Here is a 21,662-nt window from a genome sequence, read left to right as displayed (position 1 = left end):
CTGTGGGTGTGGACTCTATCAGGGGGTGTGTCTTCAGTCTGTGGGCGTTGCCTCTTCCAAGAAGTTTTTTTATGTCGGTGGGCGTTTCTGACATGGTGTGTAGGTGTGGTGGCATACAGGGGTGTTGCCTATATAAGTGGGTGTGGCTTCCTCCAGGAGGCCATGGCTTCTGTCATCAAGCACGTCTTCTATCTTTGGGTGTCGTCTCATTCAGGGGGTCGTGGCCTCTCAGTGATGTCGCTGGTAGTAAAAGCTGGGAGTGACAGTGAAGGCCTGAGAGGAGCCTTGGTACGGTTTGATTGTCGGTCGTAGGTTTTGGAAATGCATGTAGTGACCGAAGTGTTGGATCCGGTACAAGCCGGCGACTGCAGTGGCGGGAATGTGCCACTCCACTTTGGCAGTACTCTGCCGTTTCAAACCCTTCAGCCAGTGAAACCTAGAGCCGGACACAACACAAACGTCAAAGGCGGACTTCCTCCTCACCGACAGTTCTGAAGCCTTGAGGTTGAAGGGTGTAAACCCACCTGGTCTCCCACGATGCATCGGTGTGGACAATCTCCCACGTCTCTGTTCTGTTGTCAAAAATCTCGACAGTAACAAAAGATTTATCTCTCTGCAACAACAGGACACACACAAACCGAAAGTCATAAACAATTCAACTGTGAACAGCAAACACACAGACAAACAACAAACAAATATAACAAGAAAGAAAGCAAACCACAAACAAACAAAACTCAACAAAAAAAACAGTGGTGAAAGTCTCTTACGATGTCTCCGGAGTGTCGAGGATTTCCAGCAACGAACGTCACAGAGACAACGTCACCCTGGAAAAACACATTTCATGAGAAACACTGTTACAGTCGTTACGACAGAAGATGGATGGCTGGAATTACATTAGTTAAATATCTCCCTTAGTGTATTTCATTAGGTAGCTGACAGTCACTTTTGTTGGTTTATTGGTTGGTGGGATGGTGAGCTGGTTACTTGATGTGTGGGTGAGTGGAGGCTTGTGAATTATGGAGGGTCGTACCGGCCTGTAGACGGGAGAGACCTGCTCCAGGACGTCGCCAAAGCTCCTGTTAACTGGTTTTCCATCGACAGGAGCTGAAGGCAGCAGGTTAAAGAGGTTTTTCTTAAAGAAAGGAGGTTCTGGTCCCGGGGGCAGTGTCGAGACCCGGTCCTGAAAACGGAGACACACTCATCATGCAAGCGACAATAACATGTCGACAAAGGATGGTTGTGATCCGCCTGTATGCTGACGATGTGTGACTCTTCCTCAGTCTGACCTGAGCGATGGCTCGTGCCAGTTTTGCGTAATTCTGCAGGTACGCACTGAGTGTGTGCGGGCCGTAGATGGTGGAGGCGCCTTCGTACCGTTGCACCTGAAAAACACAGAAACTCCAGGTGACTTCACTTTGTTGACCAATAAATTAAAGACAAAGACAGGTGGCTGTGTACCTGATATTCCTCATAGGTGGTGATGTAGTGAGTGTAGATGTTGCTGAGGCCAGCTAGGACCACCTCCCAGTCCCTGATCAGGCCATCAGATTCCAGCTCCTAATCGACAAACAGTCCCACACGATTATTACGCACAGCCATACACACACTAACAAAACAACACAGCAACAATACACAGGAACATAATAGCACACATTGGTAGCGTACCTGTTTGACAGCTTCTCGTAACCTTCTCCCCGACATGGTGCTGTGAACACACACACACACACACACACACACACACACACACACACACACACACACACACACACACACACACACACACACACACACACACACACACACACACACACACACACACACACGTCAACTGTGATGTCAAATGTGTATTTCTGTATTCGCTGTTTTGTTCTACGTATTTGTTCGATGACATCGGCATGCTTACGTAAATTCCCCAGGAACGGCCACGATAGCCATCGTTCCCACGGTGATGATCTGAACATCCACGATCTGCGGATGCCACGGCAGAGGCCAGTTCATCTGCACACAAACACACAGCCGCTGTGTAAATGGTTTTTATGATGTGAGCCACTGCTCACCAGTGGCAGCAATCTGGGCTTCAGGGTCTGACTCGAAGACACTGACATGGCTGCAAGATAAGAGAGTCGAACCATCAACCTGTTAACACTTCCTCAAGTGATGTGACTGTTTGCTGGGTCTCACCTCCCCAGTATTGAATAAGATCGGTTTGGGATGATGACACTCCTGGGTCTTGTTTGACGGCGGGCCTAGCAGAGTGTCCCTGATCCTGTCCCAAAAGGGGTCACCTTCAGTCGATCCTGCGGACCAGGAGAGGCAAACATAAACAAAGAAAAGGATTTTCTAGAGGAACTGGAGACAAGCGTGAGCAGGAGAAAGAAACGCACCCTGGGTGAAGTTCAGGTCTCCTCCTCCGTCTGTTGTTCCTGCCGCAAAGCTGTGACCCAGAGCTGGTTTACAGGTACTGGCCTGAGGCACAAATGCACGCACACACGTGAACATATACTGCACACGTGTTGCTATCTTTTGGGCAAGTGGGTGCCTGTACCGACCATGTGTGTGTTGTTGAACTGAATCGTCACGTCTGTCATGTTCACCCACTGATGTGCAGACTGAATGAAGCCAGTCACCTCCTCGTCTGCAGCCGCGTACAGCTCCTGCAAAACAATTGCACAGGATGGTTGACACACTTGTATACACACACATCTGTTTCCCTCCTACCACCACAAGAACCATGTCAGCTTTAACCCTCCAAATCTGTAACTCCAATGACATCCCTATATCAATGCTGTAGATCCTAGTGTGGATCAGTGATGTCTTGCTCATTCCTGGCGTACAGCTTTTTGTCATCCAGGTAGCTGATGTTTGCCTCATTTTGGAATTGGTATCCATAGGAAGCACACCCTGTATACTGTACACACACACATATACATACACACACACACAAGTATGGTTACCTTGGCCTTCGTGTAGATATTGTGTCCGATGATCCTTGTGCTCTCAAACATGTCATTTCCAGGACCGAATGCTTTACACATCTTAGTCTGAAACACACATGCACAGATACACACTAAATATACAAAGAGTTGCACTGTAAAAAAAAAAAAAAAAAAAAAGACGACAATCTATTCAACAGAGCTGGTATTCAGATTTGTTTGAACATGAAATTTAAAATACCTGCATTCACCTGAGAAATATACATCAAGCCAATCATGTTTACCTCATAATGTCTAAATTTGTAATTGTGAATAAACTGAGGTTGCAACCTGTTGTGAGCACAACAAAGGTGAAACAGCTACGGGGTTTCCCAGTCGAAACAGCAAGGACAATTTCAGGCCATGTGCTTTCTTCTCTGCATTTCCCACTTGGTTGCAGCAGAGAAAGGACGAGCACCAAAGGTCCATCAACCAAGCTTGTGAAAGTAAGTATTTGTGTCCAAATCGAGATGTTGGTTTATGAAATAATAGCGAGTGACTTCATAGGTGCCTGCTGCTTTGCCAAAGGTATTTGAGAAAACTGGTTGCTTGGCTCAAATCTAAATGAGCCTGCCTGCCTGCTCCCTCAAGATTTGAGTCTCACATCCCATCTTTTATGGCATGTAATGCAGCATTAACACTATTTATGCAGCGATCTGCACCGACTTTGTTAATTGTCAATACAAAGCATTTAGCCAGTTTTTAAAAAGTGTTAGCCAAATCAAACTGGAGTTATGATAAATAAGATTGGGCCCTGCTCAGTGAGTGGGCGGAGGCGTTAGGTAACCATAAAAAGCATTACAACGGGCCACACTGAGGACACGTTTGTATTAAAGACCATTAATGGTATTATATCACAAGTGATAATCATAGTGATAGAGATTTGTAGCCTCATAAAAGACATGTCCTTGATATGTTTTGGCAGATCTGTGAGGAGTTTGTCTGCATCACAAACGAGGACTTGCTGGGATATTTCAGAGCTTCAATGGACAAAAACACACCAAAACTTCTCCGGCTGTACCACCGGAAAATTAGCTTTTGGTAAAGAAATGGAAAGCCTCTTGGAGAAAATTGATGATGAGGTACAGTATTATGAGTTTATTTCACTTTGGTTGGTTGTGTGAAATAATTTCACCTGTGTGCAAACTTTAAATGAGGATGCTGCTCTTTGAAGTGTTCCTTCGGGATGGGCCCAAATAACTGTTCACACAATGTCTAGTAAATATTACATATCGTGTGTGTGTGTGTGTGCACATACCCCTCCCACAGGACAAGAGCTGTTTAAGTAGTCACAGGGCTCCATGGTGTTCATACAATATGGTCCTTTGATGTTTGGACTGACGTCTCCAAGGTTACTGGAGGAAAAGCCTGCCACAAACCCTCCCTGAAAGACACACACACACTCAGATTCAAGTACAGTGTACAGTGCTACGGGAGTGTTTCTCAGTGTGTTTAAGCCCCGCCCCCTCCCACCTGTCCAGGTAACTCTCCAGGGTTCTTGTCCTGTTCCATCAGGTAGGATGCGTGGCCCATGTTGTCACTGCTCACCATGCGGTTTGAGTAGTTCATGCTGACAGCGTGAACCGCAAACCAACTGTAGGGGAGGAGACATGCTTGTCATCACGGCAACCATATTTATTTTGGCACTCTGGTGGTTCCAGTGGGGAAGACGGTAACAGCAGGACTATGAATTCATCGTGGGAAGACATGTGTACATTCACCATCACTAATACTCCAGCGGGAGTGAAACTACCTTCAAGACTCCATCCATGTCTTGCAATAACAAAACGTATGCGTCTCCACATTGACGAGGCCTCACTCACCTGAGTGGGGTGACCATGGTCACATGACCTGAACACCACCATCAATGTAGTTTCATATGAACCTTTGAGGCCTCTGCTTAATACACCATGTAGTGTCCTACAGTGGCATTACAGGACCTGTGTGTGTGTGTGTGTGTGTGTGTATGTGTCTGTGTGTGTGTGTACCTGAGCATACCGATCCCGTCTCCATCCAGATCAGTGAACTTCAGCACCACGACCTGTTTATCCGTGTTGGTTTTATACCTGAAGATTAATTCAATAAACATTATCAGCATCTCGGCTGTTAAGGCACATACATAAAACGAAACTGCGTAATTGACCGTGTGCTTGTGTGAGTGAGTGTGTATGTACTTGTGTCTCTCCTCCTCGGGGTTGTTCATGTAGGAGTGAGGACTTCTGTTCAGACTGCTTCCGTCCAGCTCCCCTTTCTTCCTGTAAATCCTGCCAGGCCTCATGTTACGGTGGGCTATGTCTACACTCTGAAAACAGTAATCAGATTACTAACACAACTGTCGCAGCTCCCTGCGGCTGCCACCAGACGCTGTACAGTGTGTATAGCATACAGTCCGGGCCCATTAATAAAAATCCGCCCATCGTCCTGGTTACCACCCACCTTGACGATGCCATTGACCAGCGGCTTGACGGAGGCGGGGATGTAGCCTTTGCTGGTGACCATAAACAAAGTGTACTGGAAGTAACCAGCGAGGCCGCAGTGAGTGTGAGTTCCACTGAGGACAACGTTATCCTGTCGGTACAGGTCCCCGTATTTTGTCTGCAGGGCCTGCAGAACCTACACACACACACACACACACACACACACACACACACACACACACACACACACACACACACACACACACACACACACACACACACCCATAGAAGAACGCACACTGATATCCATAAACAGATAGAGAGATATTCACAGAGATACATTCCTACATGCACAGATATATATTAAATATATAGAGAAGTGTGTGCGCATGTCTGTGTGTGTATATACCTCCAGTCGTAGCCTCTGTGAAATCATTCCAACGTCCGCAGTAACAAACACAACTCTCTTCCTCCCATCGTCGACGATGAAGGCCCGACTGTACAGTCGAGTGTGGATACCTGCAGCCACCTGCTCAGTGCTCGCATAACCCATCTGCACACACACACACACACACACACACACACACACACACACACACACACACACACACACACACACACACACACACACACACACACACACACACACACACACACACACACACACACACACATTTGTGTTGCCTTGAGGGCTGTGTGTGTGTGTGTGTGTGTGTGTGTGTGTGTGTGTGTGTTGTGATACGAACCAGTGGGATGTCAGCGGGGGGTCCGGTGCAGTCAGCCCGGCCGATACCGATCAGGTAGGGCTTGTGCTGAGGGTCTCCACTCGGGGGAGGGGGAGGGGGGTGGAAAGGGGGATGTGGAGGGTCTGTGACACACACACACACACACACACACACACACACACACACACACACACACACACACACACACACACACACAGACACACACACACACACACACACAGTACAGGAGTCGTATGAATCTATCTTTTTTTTTTTTCCCATTGAACTGCTCCATGCATCGTGTGGCTCTTCACCTGTGTGAGTGTCCTGGACGAGCGCCACGGTGACAGCTGTCATGAGCCCAAAGAGGACGCCAAGCGTCACCTCGAGAGCGGAAAGACCGCAACACACCGTTTTATTACGAGCCATCTGAGGAGGAGAACCAGAGGAGGCCTGAATGTGGCACAACAGGTACACCAGCAGTTCAGGGCAGGTCTGGTTCCGAGCACAAGCAAGGTTAAGCTCTCGGAGGAAAACCGAGTGATTTGTGATGTAGAACCAGAGTCGAGAAGCACAGATGTGTGAGGAGCAGGACTCACCTGAGCTGTCCAAGTGTCTTAATGTACAACCCGCACGGTCTGAGTTTGCTGAGGGGTTGAGGAGGGATTTATAGCTGCTGATGTCTGATTGCAGCACCTTGCTGATAAAACGTCCGAAGGTCGCTGTGTTGCTTTGCTACAGATTATTGATCAGTGACTCTCAGTCCAGATAAAACCCCACCTCAGCTCTGATAAATTAATGCAGCCTCTGATTACGTTGTTGTTTATTTCTCCCTGCCGCTTCTCCACAGTCAGTTTGCACTCAAAGTCGAATTCTGAGGTTTTGGTGCAGCTTCTCATCCTCCTCTTCTGAATATGGAGCTGGACTTGTCAAATATGAGCCACTGTCAATGTAAATCAGTGTGGAGACGAGCAGTGAGACGTTCCGAGAGAATCTCTGAGCTCAACACCTGGAGGCAAAGAACCGCTTCAGCAAGCAGCAGCTGGAGGTTTGGTGGGTACATTCTACACTCAGACAGCATTCTACAACAAACTGTCCAATCACACTGAGAGTGAGACTGAATAAAAGGGGAAGGAAATGTACATTTAAATTTTTATTTTATTTTTGAGTAACATCTTTCAAAATCTTTGGCTTAAATAATGACTCTGCTCATTTATAGACTTTTACCAGTTAATGAGCTTCATGCCTCGAATACATGGGTGATGCATTCAGGTGCATCCCGTAACTCCGAAATTTCTTCTTTTTTTTTTTTTTTTTTGCTTTTTAAAATTTGGTGGGTGGGTTTAGGTGCCCTCTATAGTCCGGAAATTACGATATTTTTGGCTGAAAACATGTAGAAACACTAAATGGTATTACTTTGACCTGCACTACCACTGTGAGGAACTTGAGATTTATTTTTGGCAAGGACTCATCCTTCCACTCCAAGTTTCAAGGTTATTTTATTCGCACATGTGCATAGATTTGTTTAGGAGGTTTGAGATTGCATATGGCATGCCGTAACAAGTAAAAGTACACCGTGAACCAGACTGCTGATACTTGATCAAGTGACACTCAATGTTCAGCCAATCACTTATAAGTAAAGAAGAAAATATCAAACTAATAAAGATCAAAATAAATTCAAACAAGCCACAATAAAACACAATAAAAAACCTCTTAGAGATAAAAGCAGACTATGACATAAAAACCAGGATAAGACAATGCAATAAAAGAGTCGCGATAATAAATAGAGCTTGTTCTGCACCTTGGGACTTCAAACCTCCATCCAGAGGGAAGAAACTGAAATCCACCTGACAAGTACTGACAAGAACTAGCAGGAGAGATCACAACACTCCAATGTCAACTTTTCTTCATTGGCTTCCTGTGAAACCTTGAGTTTAAATAGTGTCAATTTTTTAAATTAAGCTTAAGACTTTTCCATTTCATAAAGCAAACAGTTCGGCCTGGTTCAGGACCCCCTGGACCATTTTGTGGTTAAGCTGCAATAGGTTTAGATTGCTGGGAGACCTACACTCGTTTTTCCATCCACACGTCGACTGTGGGCGGGACCATGTGACGCATCCAGGTTTCTAAGGAGCCGATCAGAAGCCTGATGGTGGTGATGGCCAATTTGAAAGGTTGGAGAACTGACAACAAAGAATCAAACTTTTGGAACATTGGACATCTGGCGACCGATTCCTTGGTGTTTGTGTACTTTTGCCTTCATGTTTGTGTACTTTTGCTGCGATCTGTGTTTGGAAGTTTGCAAATTCATATCCTTCATCTGAAAAGATACCACTGTGGGTCCCTGAGCCAGGCCCTTGACACCCGGAAGCCACTTCAGCAGACTATTGCTGTGGAGAGATAATTGATTTCCCCAACGAAGCCTCTTCTCGTCTTCTTTGAACCTGAGTGAACCAGTAGGGGGCGCCACAGAGTCAGTGAAAAGCTCACTCTGGAACCTCTTGGCTTTGACAACCTGCTGCTGGTCCCAGTCCTTCATGTTGTAAGACCAGAAAGGACCAGGAATAGAACCAGAACGGGGTCACACTGATCATTTGAAGAACACAAATTAGAAACGAATACAGTCTGGCCCTGGTCTGTTGTGGTCTATTAAATCCTAATCTGTCCTGGTCTTCTGGGGTTCTGATCTGTTGTGGTCTATAATATCATATTTGTTTCTGGTCTGTTAAGATCTGCCTGACCCGGTCTGACCCTGATCCCATGTGGCCCGTCACATGCATTTTTTTTGTTCTGGTCAGTTGTGGCCTATATTCCCTGTTTTGACATGGTCTGTCTGACCCCGTATGGTCCTGGTCTATCTTGGTCTATAAGCCCATGTTTGGTTCTGGTCTGTTGTGGTCCATCTGACCCTGTGTGGTCCTGGTCTGTTTTGATGTAAGTGACTCTCCTGGCCCTGGTCCCACTCCAGGTCTCACCACCTGCTCCTGCAGAAACAACCTTCCCTGTCAGACTCGTCTGACTGGGTGTGCTTCTTTTGGACACCCGATACCAGAGGCAGCCGACATCACCCCTGTGTGGGGGGAGGTGTTCACATCTTCGGTGTTTGTGAGGAGCCACATCAGGGTACAGACGGAACAAATGGGACGCTCCCACAGGCCAGGGGACACTTGGTTTAGACCCCGTCCTCTCCAGTGCTCAGTCAGAGAGTACAGTTAATGATTTAACACAAGAGGGAATACAGCAACATTTTACTGGGACTCTACCGACACTCTACGGGGACTCTACCGACACTCTACTGGGACTCTATTCCAGAGTCCTGGGACTCTACTCCAATAGGCTCTATCTGTAGAGATTACTAGTGTTTTTCTGTTTGAGTCAGATCAAGTCATTGGGAGTGAAAAGTTGAGAAAAAAGTGTTTCTCTTTTGATTTCAATCTTCCATTCATCCTCTTCCATCCTTCCTCAGTCAATGTAAGAAGGGGGGAGGAGAAGAGGAGGAGGAGGAGGAGCAGCAGCAGCAACAGGAGGAACAGGAGGAGTGTACCGGCACCTCTGCTCTTGAGGAGCAACAGCTTTGAGTCCAATCTGCTTCAACTCTGGTTTCTCAAGGAGCTTCTGTCTGCTGCCCAGTGTCTGTGGGACTGGACCTCTTCAGGACCAAGACAACATCTGGGTCTGGATCTGGATCTGGACCGGGTGGCAGCAATGTCTGTGGGAAAGCTTCCAGGGGCCGCGGTGCCCCCTCCTGATGGCGGTTGGGGCTGGGTGATCGTAGGCTGCTGCTTTATGGTGACGGTCTGCACACGGGCAGTAACCAGGTAAAGACGATCACATCTGTTTGAGGGGACAGGAACGTAAACCTGGTCCTGATGGGGACCCCGAATCCCTCTCAGGACTCAGTCTGAACCACAACTGAGCTGCATCTACTTGTGTGTGTGTGTGTGGGTGTGTGGGTGTGTGGGTGTGTGTGTGTGTGTGTGTAGACCCTGTTTGAACTGACTCGAAAAAATAACTGCTCAGCTGATGATTTAAAGAAAATTCCTTTGACATGACTCAACAACTCACCAACAAAATGCTAATACACACACGCTCTCTCTCTCTCTCTCTCTCTCTCTCACGCACACAGACGAGTTTCCCTGAATCGTGGCTGTTTATGTTGTTGTTTGTTTCTTTGAAGTGTGTTGACGTGGAGACGAGCGCGAGCGTCTGTTTCTGTCAGCGCGGCGCTCTGACCTCACATGGCACGTCATCGCGCTGAACCGTTGTGATCCACGGGAGGGCTGTCAGCTTGGCTTTGTTGTGGACACGTTGGCCCCCCCACACACACGTGCCGCCTGGAACAAACTCATTTCTCAGTGGGAAGGTTGTGTAACCTCCCCGTTCCATATGTCTCACCTGTGAATGTTTAAGTGCACGTGTAGTGTGTTGTGTGTGTGTGTGTGTGTGTGTGTGTGTGTGTGTGTGTGTGTGTGTGTGTGTGTGTGTGTGTGTGTGTGTGTGTGTGTGTGTGTGTGTGTGTGTGTGTGTGTGTGTGTGTGTGTTTCAGTCGTAAATTCAACAGTTACTGAATTCCTCTCATGTTGCGTGAGTTTTGGGAAAGTTTTATTGCAATCAATGTTATGTGTGTTCGGCGCGCCCCAACAAGTAAATGGCTGCCAAGGAGTAACAAACAGGTTCTGCCAACCATCGACTAACAAGACTCAATGACGTTTATATTTAAAGGATTTCCGCATTCAACTTCAAAGCACACAAACTAAATAGCTAAATCAAATGTGCGAACGCTGTATGGCGGAGTAATGATTTGCACTCGCAGCCAGGAGGTCATGGTTGTGTGTGTGTGTGTTTTCCTCCCACAGTCCAAAAGCACGCGTGCAAAGTTAGTTGTTAACTCTGAATGCACAAATAGATGTGAATGTGTCTCTGTGTTTGCGCTGGGTTGGACTTTTCAACCGTCCCGGTGGAAGCTGCCTTCACAACACAGTCAACTGTCGCGTGCCTCAGAGAGCGCCAGTCGTCTAGTGGAAACATCAGTCAGGGAGTAAACAAGGATTCATACCTTAAATAAAAATGTTTTTTTTTTTAAATTCTTCTGAGGGTCAGGTTCAATTCCCCATCTCCCCTGTCCACACGTCAAAGTGTCTTTGAGCAACACCCTGAACCACAAACTGCTCGGATTGAAGGATGGGCTTGAGCACCTTGCATGGTGAATGCGATTATCAATATAAACTCAGTTCAACTTTTTTTATATGGCGCCAAATACAACACAGTTTTAGTGCAGTCAGCACTATAGAGGGTGACTCACGCTGCGGAAAAGTGATGTATAAGTGACATCTATTTACCAATAAGGTACTTGGTGTCACTCGACAGCACTCAGCTCAGCACAACATCACGACCACAAGCTCAACCTACCAAGACCAACCAACTGTTCAGAGAGCAGCAAAGCAGTATATGAGTTTTTTACCCCCCAGTTTTGTTCCCCAGCTGTTACCAGTTTCCTCACATTTCGTTCTCAACCTGTTTTGAGTTTTATTTTTGATTCCTTCCAGTTTGTTTTCAATTTGGTCTCAGACTGCTCCCAAGAGGTTGTCAGATTTTTATTACACCCCCCCCCCCCCCCACACACACACAATTTCATTCCAGTTTCTTCCCAGTTTTCTCCGAATTTGTCCCCAAGCTGTTAAAACTTTTCTCTCAGTTTGATCCAAGTGATTCAGTTTGTCCTCAGCTCATCCTCTGTTTTACTCGCCGTTTGTTCCCGGTCAGTTCTCATTTCACTTCAAGCTGTTCACAGGTTACTTGAAACTTTGTTCCGAGTTTGTTTTCAGCCCCATGTTTATTTCCGTAGTTTGCTCTCAGTTTATTGCCGTTTACCCCAAGTTCGTTTTGTAGTTTGTTTCCAATTCAATATCTGTGAATGTGTTTATGTGACGCCAGCAGGTGGACTCTGCTCGGTTGTTTCTCAGACCACTTACATAACCCCACCGACATATCTCTGCCAACCCCCCCCACCCCACATGCCCCTGGCGACCTCTCGCTGATAGCGACTGCTTTCATCTCACGCCGTCTGATTGTTGATTGTTCAGCAGTTTTCACGCCTGTTTATCTTCACTATAAACTCAGACTTTTCACGCTGCGAAAAACTCCACATGTTTGTGACAAAGGTGAACGAGGGTGAAATGAGTCCATATGGTGGTGCGTTCACAAGCTCCTCACATCGTCAGTTTATTCCCAGTTTGTTTCTAATTTGCTTCCGATTTAACTCCGGTTGTTTCTCTTTTCTTCAGTTGTGTTATCTTATTCCCAGTTTTTTTATTTCTCAACTTGTTCCCATTTTCTTCATTGCATTTCCTTCCTGAACCTCTTTCCAGTTTGTTCTGATTCATTGGAACGCTGAGTGATGATCTCAGTGGGAGGGATGGAGCTGATTCACGAGTGTGAAGGAGATCAGTGGCTGTTTTTGTAGTTGTTGTTTAGGAATATTTCCTCCCTTTTGGTGTCCTGATGAGTTCAAAGACAGTGAAATTGCGTGAGCGCCTGTAGATGTTCACTGAATGTGTGAGAATCATTTGTGGAGGAAAAAGCAAAAGAAAATAAATAAATTTGCATTTTGGAAACAAAAAACTAAAAAAAACAGGAAGCCGTAATGTGAGTTTTTTTTTTTTAATAGTGTTGAATTAAAAAAAAAAAAAATCTGTTTGTTAGCTATTTCTGGTTTAAGCAGCCTTTGAGGAGGTGGTGCCCCCTACTGGTCGCTGTGTGCTTTAATGATGCATGACCCCCTGCTGTGAATGGTTAAGGGGCAGGTCTGTGGTCCATCAGAGCTTGCCTCCTCTCCTGACTGGCCGAAGCTGGAGTTGCAGATGCCACTAAAGCCCTGACGTAATTGTGTGTCTGTGTGTCTGCAGGTGCTTCTCCATCTTCTTCGTGGAGTTTCAGTCTCACTTTGGGGCCGACTATGCAGCCACAGCATGGATCCACAGTCTGGTGGACTGCACCACCATGCTATGTGGTCAGTGTCTCCAGGCCACGCCCACTTAGACTCTTCATCTCCAGTAGTAGCTGTATGCTACTTAAGCCCCGCCTACACAGAAGTGTGTGTGTGTGCGTGTGTGTGCGTGTGCGTGTAGCTCCTGTGGGCAGCCTGGTGATGAACCGCTGGTCGTGCCGGGTTGCGGTGATGTCCGGTGGGTTGCTGTCGTCCTGCGGCCTCCTGCTCAGCTCCTTCAGCAGCAGCCTGGAGCTGCTCTACTTCACCATGGGAATCCTCACAGGTGAATACCTGCACTCACTTCAGGCCCATTTACGCCGTAAATCAACATGCATTTAGGGTGATTGGATCACAAGTAGCGAGCACATAGGCCCTGTAGTGTGGGGATGGAATGACTGCATCCTGGGCCCTTTGACCTATTAGCAGAAGTGACGTAGAGGTAGTAATACAATTTAAACTTAAGTAGTTACCCCGAAACCCATGATACAGATAATTGTAAACAAACTGCGTCAGAGGTCGTCACATGTGATCTGATCAGCCGAAGCCCATGTTTATGCCATGTTGGCAGGAGAACTGAGACCACCTCTGAAACACTGTTAAATTTTAACTGTGAACTCACTCTCCCTTGGTGCACGCCATACTGACTCAGGCCGCCTCCACAGGTGTGGGCTTCGCGCTCTGTTACACGCCAGCCATCGCCCTGGTGGGCTCTTACTTCAGACAGAGGAAGGCGCTAGCGTACGGCCTGGCGATGTCGGGGAGCGGGATCGGCACCTTTGTGTTGGCGCCGGTGGTCCAGATGCTCATCGAGATGTACTCGTGGAGGGGAGCGCTGCTGGTTCTCAGTGCCTTCGTCACCAACCTTTGCGTCTGCGGCGCACTGCTCCGACCAATCACGGTGCAGGAAGAGGAGACGGCGGAAGAGGGTCTGGAACCAGCCAGTGAGAAGCAGCTATGTACGTGTCGCATGAGTGATCTCGATGATGTCAGGGTGTGAGTCTCAACTTGGAAAAACTGTTCCAAGTCTTTCCCGTGGAGGTGTTGCCACGTTAGCTGGTTTAAACTCCCAGGGATCATCACACCGGTTTCTTCTGCACTAATGTTTACAAATTGGCTCTTGATAGATTTGTTCATCAGGTGAGGGGAATGAAATGTCGGAAGGGTTGTGGCAAGCGTGTTGAGGAAAGGATGTACAACTTACCACCCAGCAGCCGCCTGACTTCCTGTTTTGTGTTGTAGGTGACGTTTTCCTGCAGGATGCTGAACTGGCCCTGAAACCTCCCTCACAGTTGACAGATGGCGTTCTGTCATCCGAGAAGTGTCCGCTGCCACCTTTGAGCCCTGTCGCTCAGAAAGTAAACCCCGCCCTCAGCCTGATGCAGAAGCGGTGCTTCAGGAGCTACCTGTGGTCCAGCTCAGAGTACCGCTTTCTGCTGCAGCCGGACTTTCTCGGAATGGCGGCATCGTTCATCTTCCTGGCCAGCGGCTGCAGCCTCCCCTTCGTCTACCTCGTCCCCTACGCCCTGAGCACCGGCATCAGTCACCAGAACGCTGCCTTCCTCATGTCCATCCTGGGCGTGATCGATATTGTGGGAAACATCACATTTGGCTGGCTGACTGACCGCCGGTACGACTTGCAAATCACTCGATTTCCCCCAAATACCCATGAGACCTCTGTCCCTCAGGCTCCTGAGTCTGCTCAGTCACACGTCGTTCTAATTACTTTGAGTTCCCAAATACCTGAGGCCTCCTAAGCCTGTTTACCCTCCAGTCCCCCAATTGTCTGAGGTTTTATTTAGAAATTTCCTCATGCGTATACCACGGCCCAGGATAAACATTTCCAAGATATCTCTTTCTGTTTCCTGGGTTGACGTATTGACATGAAACAGGTTATCACCTTGCTTAGTTCCACCCAGAGTTTTCCCTTCAGGTTCAGTGCGTGTTCACATGAACGGGGCGGAGTTTGCAACTTCTTACCCAACACATACACAGAGAATCCCTGCAGAGCAGTCAACAGATTACTGAGGGCGCAATTGATCTCTGAGAATATGAAGAGATAAAACACATCCGCCGGGCTAAAAGCAACACTGTTGCCGCACCCGAAGCAAGAGCTTCCCTGACTTAATGCGTGACTTCATCAGATTATACAATATTAGTTCATCGGACAATATAAATGGCTGAGCGGAAACGTTTGAGATAGAACTTCCTCATCCGTGACTCCTCATCAGATGTGTTTGTATCCTATTCTCCAGGTGTCTGAAGCCGCTGCGTCTCTCTTGTTACATCTTTGCGGTGATGATGGAGGGTCTCAGCTGTCTCTTTGTGCCATTGCTTCACTCCTTCGGGCTGCTTGTGCCCTTCGCCGTCCTCTACGGCTACTTTGACGGCGCCTACGTGGCATTGATCCCCGTGGTGACGTCAGATGTGGTGGGAGGACCGTACCTGTCCTCGGCGCTGGGCGTGGTCTATTTCCTACATGCCATCCCCTACCTGGTCAGCCCTCCCATTGGAGGTAAGCAAAACAAGCACTCCTCAGTAAATGCCTTTCATGTTCATATATATGTAAATGAAATATTTGTACAACACTGCAGAGTTCATTGAAATAGTCCTTTTCATATAAAAATCTGTATTTCGAAAAACTAATTTAGGTAAGTAAACAAAACATCAAATAGCTAAACATGTTGAAAGAGAACTCAAAGTGGATCCAGGACCTTCTGCAGAGATTCCGTCTCTGGAAGATTCAGTCTGGGAGCAGCTCCGGGTTGTCGGGAATCAACTTTATGGGCAGTTTGGCTATTGGTAATAATTAAAGATTATCAAAGATACGTGATTAATTATTAAAGGAATGATATGCGTCAGATGAACTCAGGCCACCACCCAATTAACAGGACATGATTTGTTGATATCAGTCTCATAAAATACGCCAAACCTTTCATTTAGAATTTGGATTAATAATTGAATGAATAATATTTACCTGAATAATGAATTCTTGACGCAGAAGAGGTTGACAGTTGGTGTGATTCCAAGAGATTCAAAAGCCTAGCATTAACTTTCCCGCGAAACATTTCGAGAAACCTTATTATTAAGTGTCAGTCCTCGAGTGATGCTGCACCGTCACACTGACTGTCGTCTTCTTGCAGGCTGGCTGGTCGACTTCACCGGCAGCTACACGGCCACCTTCTTCCTCAGCGGTGGCGCCATGTTGGTCAGTGCACTCGTCCTCGGCGTCATCACCGCAGTCCGCCGCTGCCGAAGAACACTCCCCTTCAGCCTGTCCAAGTGATCAGAGTGTGGCCTCCAGCAGGCTTCATGGCCTTGGACAGAGCGAGCGAGCGCTCATATTCATGGACACCAAAGACAAACTGGAAAGCCACTGATTGGCTTGGGACACGTGTCACTCACACTGACTGTGCTGAGAGCTTTAATGTGGTGGGAAGGTCCAGCTTCCTGACCAACAGGAAGTGTATCTTTGTTCGTTTTTTTTTGTTTGTTGCTCAGTTGAAACTGTGAAGTCACATGGTGCTTTCAGGTGCTGCTCAGACAATCCTGTTTTCTGACAGCAGCCAATGGGACCTGTTGGAGGGTCCAGAAAAGTTGGGATAGAGTTGATGAAAAAAAAACTCCAAGACTGTGTCATGTTTAAAAAAAAAAAAAAAAAAAAAAGGTGCTGGTGGAACAAAATGTTCAACAGGTCAGTAAAATGATTTGATCCAAAAATATTAGTTTCATTATGCACTGATTGTCTTTTCTTAATAAAAAAAAAAACTATGTTATAGACAAATGTAATAAGTTAACTAATCATACTTTATCAATCCCGTTTGGGGAAAATCCTTTTTTTTTTTCTGCATTGGCACCTTGTCATGTAGGGAAGCTCTGTGGTGCTAATTGGGGGTCAAAGGTCTTGCTCAGGGACCAACGGTTGTGACCCGTCAGCTGTGGGATTCAAACTCCTGATCCTAAGTCCACTTCTCTAATCTCCAGGCCACAACTGCCTCGAGTTCCTGTGTGTTGATTTCCCACCTGCCGGTGGCAGCTACTCACCAGCTGAAATGACAGTGGAAACTTGGTTACGTTAACTTTAATGTTCCTGTGAGACAGAAATGAAGAATATAGTATGTCTTCACTGTCGGGATTAAAATAATTCTTACTTTTTAAATAAATATCTGGTATCGACACTACGTTTTTGTAGCTATTGAGACTTTTGCCTGTGGTCGTATATCCCGTGAGGAGAGCGGTGACCACATCAGCAGGGGGCGTTCATCACAAGAACCTGTGCGGGGCCTCCAGGTGAGTCCTCAAGTCACGCCGTTTCTCATTTACATGTTTCCTGCAGTCGCGAGACGTGACGGGAGAAATGATGTGACTCCCTGTCATACAGAGAAACGATTTCTAACTCTTATTGCCGGTCAACAAATCTCTGAATGGTTTAGGTGCAATAAATACATCTCAGATCTACTGATACGGTACGAGATTCACTTTATTTTTAACTTGTGCTTTAATTATTACGCCTACATGTTTATTCTCTTCATATTTTCTTGCTTTTATTCGCCTCTCTCTTTGCCAACACGTTTGTTAAAATAAAGCTCTTTGAATTGTAGTTGTTGTCTTGATGTAATTACAGAAAAGAGACACAGGGTGGCGCCAAAACTGCAAGCAAAAAGTGAAGCGTTTCAGGCGAAATGATGAAATTGCTCTTCTTGACAGCACTCCGTGTTTGTTTGTTGCCCTGAGGAGCAGTGAGAAGTGACACAGTGAGCTGAAGGACAGAGAGTCCGGTGACAAACACTGAACATCATCGGCTGTTTGCCTCGCACGGGAAGTTAGTCTTGTTTGTTGATTTGTTTATTCACTGCGTGAGAGAAGTGTCTCCTGGCTCCGCCGTTTGTGTGTTTCGCCGCTGATGGAACATGATGTCACTTCCTCCTCGGAGAGCAAACAATGCCGAACACACACAAACACACAGACGCACACAAAACACAGAGACGACGGTTCACTTTCTTGTGGTGCTGGATGAGGGTAACCATGGCAACGACGAGTTACCATGGGGACACTGCATCACCCTCTTTTTAGTCCATGATATCACAAACAAAGCCGCACCCACCGTAACGATGGAACCCAGAGTGTGTGTGTGTGTGTGTGTGTGTGTGTGTGTGTGTGTGTGTGTGTGTGTGTGTGCCTGCGCATGTCTGTCTGTCTGTCTGGATGTGTTTCTGCCTGTCTGTTTGTCTGTCTGTCTGTTTGTCTGTCTGTCTGTCTGGGTGTGTTTCTGCCTGTCTGTCTGTCTGTCTGTCTTTCTGGGTGTGTTTCTGTCTGTCTGTCTGTCTGTCTGTCTGTCTGTCTGTCTGTCTTTTTGCCCGAAAACACGATATAATAGACGGCCTCTCGGTGGCTCGGGCAAAATGTTGGTAATTATAACTCAGCCTTCAGTTACATCCTGCCTGTCATGTCTGGAGCGTCGCACAACAACACAACGGCAATCAACAACTGCCAGCATTAAAGAAGTCGGCGGGGGGAGATAAAAGAACGGAGGAGAAATGGGGTCGAACTCAAGTACAAGTGTTTTGTTTAGCCTGGAAAGATTAGTTTAGTAAAGTTATAGGTCTGTGGAAAAAAAAGGCTCCACGCTCTGGAATTGCCTGAACAGATGCAAATCAGAACAAGCCCTGGTTTGTACTCAGCACTATAGCCAGGATGATGAAAAGTCGCAGCTCTGTGGAGCCTTGTAGCCGTTCAACTCTCAGCATGTCAGACTTTGCAAACTTCTTTAATTATAAAATTCTCGCCGTTGGGGATACACTTGAAGATCTGAGATCTATCAGGCCCATCTTCTTCAGATGTATCAGTAAAACCTGATATCCTGAGTTAAACCTAATTGTAGCTTCACCTAAACCGTTGGTTCCCGCGACAACGTTTCTGGCGGCTGCAATGAATTGCAATTAGTTTTGATCCAACTGTGTGTCTCTTTGAAAGAATCAATCACCGTTTTGTGGTCTTTGGCGACATCTATAGGCTGGATCTGGGGAATAGACGGGGCTCAACTCCATTTTGGATTTGGTTTGCGTTACAATTTTTCGCCAGGTTTTCTCAGGTTTTGACAGGTTTAGCCTCATTTATCGATTCAAATGTATTTATTGCATATTATTGAATGCAGACCAATAAATGTGATTCGTCGAGATGCAGCCTGGTCATGAAAGTGATCAACAAACGTACTTTTAGGGTTCCTAAATTTAGCCCTCAACAATCTGAACCTTGAGAAGGCCTGACCTAAACCAACCACATCTGGATTAAATCTAATCTCAACTAAACTGTTTAGACATTTACCCCAAGATCAGTACATCTATGCTCGATCAGATCAATGTATCTTCAGGCTACGTACCAGAAGCATTTATGGTCATTATACCTCTTTTTAAAACAAATAAATCCACCCTTGATCCAGGTATTTGAACAAGTTACCAATTATACAACTAAAAAAACCCAACAATTTATGCACAAACAAGTCTTGTCAGTCAGGTTTTACAGTTCATCCTAGTCAAGAGACACTCTGGTCAAAGTTACACAGACAAACAACTCGTCCCTGTTCTTGTCCTGTTGGACCTCAGAGCCTCATTTGAAACGACTGATCGCAAAATCCCTCCATAGAAACAGGAACATGCCATACACTCCTTAACGCTCCATTTCATGGGATGAATTTAAAGCCTTTTTAAGAGGGCGTCTGATTCAATACAGCTCACAGACTGAAAAAGCGGATTGAGGTAAACTTCTAAAATTAGAATTCGACATAAAAGAATTTGAGAAGCGGAATGCGGAGCACCTCCATCAAGGCGTGAATTTAAATGTGAAATGTTGAAATAAGAATTCAAATAAGGTCTTACAAAAACAAACTGATTTTGCGCCGTGACGCACAAATCAAACATCCTGAATAAGTCGGGCAGGTAAGGTCAGGTAAGGTCCCGTCTCATTCAGGCTTTTTAAAACATTTGATCAAGATTTATATACATCTCAGGGACAGCCAGAGGAATAAAAAAAATAGATTGCTTCTTTTCTTCTATTGCCATGCCCTCTTTGACGGAAGAACACGCTCACGCGTTGGAAAAAGATTACGTTAGCCCAAGTGAAAAATCCAATTCATAGCGGTAAGTTGGACCAAGCTCCAGGGGACGATGGCGTTCTGTCAGGCGTTGACAAAAAAAGCTAAAAAAAAATCAAATGTAGCTGTTTGTCAGGAAGCCTTTCACAAAGCCGAGCTACCAGCCAGCGTGAGGTCAGCCGTTATGACATTAATTCACAAAATGGGGAAATATCCTCAAACACTACCGACCGATCTCATTTCTAAATGTCTAAATTTCAAAGGTGCCGGCACCTGTAAAGTAGTCAGCAGTATTTTCTCCCCCATCTGGCTGCTGGCAGCCAGATGGGGGAGAAAATACTGCTGAGTACTTTACATGTGGACCAGGTTGGATTGGTGAAAAAACTGACTCTCTGCAGATCAGTTACAGATTACTGCATGTGGAAAAGCCGAGGAAATTGTGAAGCTGGAATATAACTCCCTGTTCACACAGAGAAATGGATTTGGTCCTTTATTTATTCAATTTTACAACCAGTATATGTAGACCTTGTGGCTTCAGGTGTTACCAGTGGAGATATGTGATCCGGTGATTGACCTCGTTGAAGATGCTTAGCAAGAATCACCATTGACAGCACTGATTTCTGTTTTATTTCTGGAACCTGTGGCCAAAAAAGGGGTCATTGTGAGCCAAAAAGACCACAAAGTGTCAAAGAGAGAGACACAGTAGCTCTTCAACTGTTTTCATTTAAGAAAGAAGCTCATAGTGGTTTTTTTTTGCAAAGTAGTTAATTACTTCATCAATCAGTGCCTGTTTAGTCAGAAATGTTGGACTGACAGTGAAGTGTGGCTTTATGACGATCGCCTAAATGTGTCAGATGAAGAATGGGCCGTTGGAAGAGGATGTTCCCTCCGTCAGCGACATTTTTCACCTCGCTGCCTCATTTCTTCTTCAGGCTCCGCTTCCTCGTTAAACATCTTTGTTTCAGGAAAAACTCCAGTTTGAAGGGAAAGAAGAATTAATTTACAGCTGATTGGTCAATGAGCCAGGAGGAGCCTAACGAGGCATCGAGCTCGTTAACGAGTCAAAGTCTGTACCGAACTCACACACACACACTCACACACACTCACACACACATACACACTGATGATGATGGTAATGATGGTAAATTACGATGATGACGACGACAACGACAATGATGATGGTAAATCATGATTATAATGTTGTGGATGGTGATGACAATGAAGATGATGATGGTGATGATGACGACAACAATGACGACGACGTTGGTGGTGGTGGTGGTAAATCATGGTTGTGATGATGATGATGACGAAGATGACGGTGTTTGGTAAACCATAATCATGATGACGACGACAACAAGAATGACGATGCTGATGATTGTCATGACGATGTTGCGGATGATGAAGATGTGATATAAAGCCTCCAACAGTAGCACTCTCAGGATCTGTTGATACATTACCATGACAACCCGCCGT

At 46.1% G+C, this 21,662-nt stretch overlaps 2 protein-coding genes across 2 annotated transcripts; one reads left to right on the top strand and one right to left on the bottom strand.

Moving 5' to 3' along the window:
* Positions 1-228: 228 nt before the first annotated feature.
* On the bottom strand, positions 229-6,543 carry asah2 (N-acylsphingosine amidohydrolase 2; the record flags this gene model as incomplete). Its single annotated transcript, XM_080517005.1, has 20 exons — positions 229-436; positions 525-613; positions 768-824; positions 1,031-1,180; positions 1,287-1,382; positions 1,459-1,557; positions 1,666-1,705; positions 1,904-1,998; positions 2,182-2,297; positions 2,385-2,466; positions 2,550-2,654; positions 2,955-3,041; positions 4,231-4,356; positions 4,446-4,566; positions 4,961-5,038; positions 5,147-5,274; positions 5,409-5,585; positions 5,799-5,942; positions 6,136-6,257; positions 6,429-6,543. 20 exons carry the CDS (start codon positions 6,541-6,543, stop codon positions 229-231), a joined length of 2,235 nt encoding a protein of 744 aa, XP_080373131.1.
* Positions 6,544-9,716: 3,173 nt separating this feature from the next.
* Positions 9,717-17,678, top strand: LOC308146023 (monocarboxylate transporter 12-B-like). Its single transcript, XM_080517651.1, has 7 exons — positions 9,717-9,932; positions 13,020-13,123; positions 13,242-13,385; positions 13,765-14,058; positions 14,342-14,729; positions 15,355-15,614; positions 16,243-17,678. Exons 1-7 carry the CDS (start codon positions 9,820-9,822, stop codon positions 16,383-16,385), a joined length of 1,446 nt encoding a protein of 481 aa, XP_080373777.1. The 5' UTR covers positions 9,717-9,819; the 3' UTR covers positions 16,386-17,678.
* Positions 17,679-21,662: the final 3,984 nt, after the last annotated feature.

Source organism: Blennius ocellaris (assembly GCF_963422515.1).
Source record: "Blennius ocellaris genome assembly, chromosome: 21".
NCBI classification, from domain to species: Eukaryota; Metazoa; Chordata; class Actinopteri; order Blenniiformes; family Blenniidae; genus Blennius; species Blennius ocellaris.
Note: the sequence above shows the minus strand (reverse complement) of the source record. Positions and strands in the feature narration are given on the sequence as shown.